The sequence below is a fragment of the Sinocyclocheilus anshuiensis genome, unplaced genomic scaffold, assembly GCF_001515605.1.
Source record: "Sinocyclocheilus anshuiensis isolate Anshui unplaced genomic scaffold, SAMN03320099.WGS_v1.1 scaffold1642, whole genome shotgun sequence".
In the NCBI taxonomy this organism is placed as follows: Eukaryota; Metazoa; Chordata; class Actinopteri; order Cypriniformes; family Cyprinidae; genus Sinocyclocheilus; species Sinocyclocheilus anshuiensis.
In genome coordinates, this window is record NW_015544316.1 from 486,724 (window position 1) to 491,936 (window position 5,213).

Consider the following 5,213-nt stretch of genomic DNA (forward strand, 5'->3'; position numbering starts at 1 on the left):
TTAGAATTACAAATGTCAAGTATTGTTATTAAACATATATACATATGTACATGACTAATGCAGCAGTCTGAGCATTAAATGAAAAGTTCATCCAAAAATGAAAATTGTCATCATTTACTCACCCTCATGTCAGTCCAAACCTGTATGAGTTTTTTTCTTCTATTGAACACAAAAGATTATTTATTTTGGAGAATGTTAGTAACCAGACAGTTGATGGTAACCAATGATTCCATAGTCTTTTCTTTTTTTTCAATGGTTACTGTCAACTGTCTGGTTACCAACATTCTCCAAAATAAATAATCTTTTGTGTTCAATAGAAGAAAACAAAACCTCATACAGGTTTGGACCAACATGAGGGTGAGTAACTGAAGACAAAATTTAATTTTTAAAATAACTTAATTATCTGCTTCACGGATCAGATCACCACACAAATTCACTAAAGCTGCACATATACGCAGAATTTTATCTATCTTTGGCATAAGGGTGATAGGCAAGGTTTGTGATAACACCTTGTATACTTTCAGTCTCCTAATTGCACGTTCAACATGTATCCTTACATTTGCAATCCTGCGGCTACATGTGACTTTTTCTTCTGTCAGCTGCGTTTTGTTGGCGAAGTGAGGAATTATCATATTGACTTGTCTTTCAAACAACAAGTCTCTAATCAAAAAACCCCTGTCCACCATCACTTCATCTCCTGGATGGAGATATTCAAGAATGCCAGAATCACATGTGATAAATTTGTCACTACAGCGACCCCCATATGCTGCAGATATAAACATTACTAGACCACATGGTGCAATAGCCACTAAATACTTGATAGTGTTGCAAGCATAGTAGTGGCTGTACGATTCAGACCTTGAGTCTAGGTTCCCTGGTCTTTGGACTTCACTTTCACTGCAGTCTAAGATACAGGTAACATTGGGATAATGTTGCTTGTATGCCTCTGGTGTTGTGGCCCTGATGGTTTCTTTGGGGAGCCATGGTATCAGATCCTTCAAGACTGCAGCCATGGTGTCAATCCAAAAAGAAATTATCCTGCTCACTTTACTCACTGATATACGGAATCGAATTGCTAGATCTTCTATTAATAGGTTTAATTTCAGCTTCATTAGTGTGAGCAAGATTTGCTGTTCAATTTCGGTCTGGTAAGCCAGATTCTCATGGGGACGCAAAACAGCTACAAGGGTATGAAATGTGTGGAGAGGGAGCCCGGTGTACAGATTTGAGTCATAGTCGTTCATCAGAGTAGGAGGCTTGAATGTATCGCACTGCGTTGACTGGTTTACATAAGTTACAATGTGTTGTCTCTTGATGTAACAATGCTCCTCGAAGATGTGGTCTTCCCACTGTGTTCCAACAGAGGCAACATTTTTAGATGTACAGCTGTGGTCATCAACATCTGATTGCTTGGGACTGGGGACAGATGCAAGACTCTCTTCTACAGGTCTCAGTTCGTCCATTCCAGGATGCTCTTGGTAAACACCAGCTCCTGTAAATACAGACAAGGCATTATACAGTGAAGCATCTAAAATTAGCTGGGTTATTATATGGTACAGGGCGAGTTTCTATTTCAAAAAGGGTAATTTTTATATTTGATTTTTTTATTTTTTTTTGAAAATTGTTAATTACTAAAAATTAATAAACTAATTTTTAAAATTAGAATTTTAGTTTAAATTAAAATTAAATTAATGCATTTTGCAGACGCTTTTATCCAAATTCAGGCTATACATTTTTTACCAGTATGTGTGTTCCCTGGGACCGAACCCACAACCTTTTGCGCTGCTAACGCAATGCTCTACCACTGAGCCACAGGAACATTTTATTTTTTAAATTTACTTTAGCACTAATACACTTTTAATTGGCACTGTATGAAAGACAGAATGCTGACTTTCCACATTTTGTAAACCAAAATGAGTTAATGAACAAATACTTTTAGGTATTATTTTGTTAAATGTTGTGATTTGAGCTGCAATATGGTGAACATTTACCCACCAGTTTCACAGACAAGGCTTAAGCCTAGTCCCAGACTAAAATGTTAGTCTGAGCTGTGTCAACTGAAAGAAACTTGCACTGACTGATCTTAAAATATATCAGTGCCTTTGTTTTGTCTCAAGATGCTCACCAGTAATGTGTTTTCTAAGGCACGATTATGAAAAATAAATTGAACTGTGGCCTAAACCTGGCTTAGTCTAAGCCCTGTCTGTAAAACCAGGCCTTAAGGTCCTATACTGTTGCAGCTGGTAAAATGATCAGACAGACCACACTCTGCTGCCAAAATATTTAGTCAATATTTAAGAGAGTGTGCACACTTGGGTAAACACTTTACAAGAACAAACTCAGACCTCTTTGACTAAAGGGGAACGAGTAAAAACAGAGTAAAAACAAAGAATCTTGGATTTAACGTTGGCACTCTAAAAGTGGAGTGTTCAAATTTGAATTAAAGTCAGACTCGTATAAAAGATTAATCACGCTGAATAAAACCAACATAACACACGAGTCAGAATAATTAACTTAAAGAGCCGATTCTATACAGATGTTAAATAAATCAGACTTCACTTGTGATTATCCTATTTGAATCACAGTCAAAATACTGCAACAACATTTTGTTTATATATATATATATTATACTTAATAGATATACTTAAATGCTGAATGAAATGCTCGTTTCTTAAAGATGTTTAAGCACACATCATAAGAACTTTGTCGTCCAGACATACTGAAAAGACTGTATCATAAGCTGCATTTCATTTAATTGTGCAAACCTAATAGCACGTTAGCCGTGTAAATAACGTAACGTTAGTGAATAATCTCACCTTCGTCCGGACACGTTCGTCGTCTTCTCGTCTTTCTTAATGGACGATCATATCCAAGCCAAAGTTCGGGATATGGATTTTCTGTCGTTGGTTGTCTGTCCACAAAGTGGAATGAGCATACATGGACGTTACGGGGCGGACATTTCAAATTAAGTGCTTCGAGCCATTGTCTTTTACCATCGTCGTCGGATGGCATCTTGTGCAATTTAAAAGGTCTTGGGCATTTATATTCTGCTCTTATTGTTGGCTTGTGTTCATAACACTCTTGATCAAGAAACATTTTGAGCTTTCTGTAGCTGTTGTGACAGCCTTTAACAGCACAACATTTCCCAGAGCCTCCACGATTCACCATTACCGCTAACTTATGACAATTACTAAACGGAAGTTCGAAGCATCCTACAGTAAGTCACTCGCCGCTATGGCGCCCTCCATGGAGAAGCGAAGAAAAAGGTCTATAGGGTGCTGATATGAAATTCAGGGTCTGTTAATTCACTGGCCACTTTCGTCAAAGTGTCGAGAAGGATCTCGAGGCTGCCCATTCAACAAGCGTGGAATTCAAGCAAACAAAAGACGCAAGCAAAATATCTCCAAAAGTCCGTCCTCAAAGAACAGTTAATCCACTCTGAGACATAAAAACAACTCTCTCGTATGCTGTACACCACTTAGCATGTTATTAAAGTGTCACGGGCACCCGCGCATACATACAGGCCCAATTTTACACCAGGCTGACACGTCTTCCTGACTTTCTCCCAACTGACGGGGAACATCTGTCACCAAAAGGACTGGATAAGTCGAGCACCAGCAAAGAAAAAAATATGGCATTATGGCCTGCTTGCCAGAGCACCACTATAAAAGAGGCCTCCATTTGTTATGGCTTATCTCCAAACCGGTGACATCCCCACACTGTTGATTTCCACTTTGGAGGGAGAAGAGGGTAATATTGTTTACAAAAGCATCTGCTTCGCCTCACTCTCGGACGCTAAAGTGCTTAATCCACCATTTTAGAGAAAATCGCAAGCACTGCTTCAACAGAATTAGCATTGTGGGATTAATCGCTCTAAAAGCAGTCAAAATACCTGAGTCCCCTGCTCCAGAAAATAATCACCCGGGGAAATTTGCCAGATGGCGACAGATTAAGATATCTGTAAAAACAACGCTTCAAAACAATGTTGAATTTAGCACTTTAAAGTGTCAGTTCAATGAAACAGAAGCATTATTGCTCATACTTAGCAACCCTGACCTTTGGCATGCAACTACTCCTGCAAAATTTGTCATGAATCTGATACTTTTAATCATGCAGCTTATTGAGGAGAGGAATGCAGTTTGAGGGATTTAGGAGAGGCTTGATTTTCACCTGGTGGGTGATAAAACGTGAAAAAAAAAGGGTTTGAAGAAGATATCATAGAGGTGTTTGAGTGGGCTCTCTTTACTCGGAGCGTAAGCAATGGCTTAAAAACCATCGAAATACCTTAGCAACTACACCCTAGCAATGCTGTTGAAACCATGGAGAAGTCTTTAGCAAATACTGGGGAAGTTCAACATCTTGGCAGAGTGTTTTCCAAACATAATTTCTTGGCAATTATATAACTAGTTTACATTTTGGTGAACTGGTAGCTAATTTATATGAATTCATACAATCTCATTTGTACATTTTTGTACGATCCACTTACACTCCAGTGGAGGTTTAGAGGTGAGGTTGGGGTGGACCTTCATACATACTTTTTAGGTAACACTTTAGTTTAGGAAACACAGGTTCATTATTAACTAAGACATTTTTTTCAATAAACTCCTAATTAATGCATATTGATAGTAAGTAAGGTAGTTATGTTTAGGTATTGATAGGGTTAAGGGATCCAGAATATGGTCACGCAGAATCAGGCATTAATGTGTGCTTTGTAAGTACTAATAAACAGCCAATATGCATGCTAATAAGCAATCAGTTAGTAGTGAATAGACTTCCCTACTCTAAAGTGTTATAATTTTTTTTTATTAAAATTGTATGGTTTCATACCATTCACATTGTACAAATTCCTAAAAATTGCCACCTTATAAAATAGACATGTTTTCTTGTGAGATCGTATTGGTTTTCCACATGCAAGCAGGACTTACCGTTCCTAAAAATATAAAACAAAGAAAGATAATTAAGTTAATTTAGTATTATTACTTAATATAATATTACAAGTCCTCATACTAAAGCTATTCAATTATGGCACATTCTATTCTATGGTAAACTATTCATTCATTCATTCATTCTCTCTCTTTCTTGAAAACTCTCTTCTGCTCACCAAGGCCCAAATTTAAAATAACTGTTTTCCTGTGATGCAAAGCTGAATTTTCAGCATCATTACTCCATTCTTCAGTGTCACATGATCCTTCAGAAATCATTCTAATATGCTA

The 5,213-nt window shown here is 37.5% G+C and overlaps 1 protein-coding gene across 1 annotated transcript; it reads right to left on the minus strand.

Moving 5' to 3' along the window:
• Positions 1–342: 342 nt before the first annotated feature.
• LOC107698125 (uncharacterized) lies at positions 343–3,131 on the minus strand. Its single transcript, XM_016499056.1, has 2 exons — positions 2,817–3,131; positions 343–1,492 (listed from the first exon to the last, which is right to left on the minus strand). Exons 1-2 carry the CDS (start codon positions 3,094–3,096, stop codon positions 396–398), a joined length of 1,377 nt encoding a protein of 458 aa, XP_016354542.1. The 5' UTR covers positions 3,097–3,131; the 3' UTR covers positions 343–395.
• Positions 3,132–5,213: the final 2,082 nt, after the last annotated feature.

Bases quoted from the DNA above. Each gene is read 5' to 3' on its own strand.
- LOC107698125 (XM_016499056.1), bottom strand. From the start codon at position 3,096: ATGTTTCTTGATCAAGAGTGTTATGAACACAAGCCAACAATAAGAGCA. The intron at 1,493-2,816 runs GTGAGATTATTC...CTGTATTTACAG, and splicing joins ACGAACGTGTCCGGACGAAG to GAGCTGGTGTTTACCAAGAG.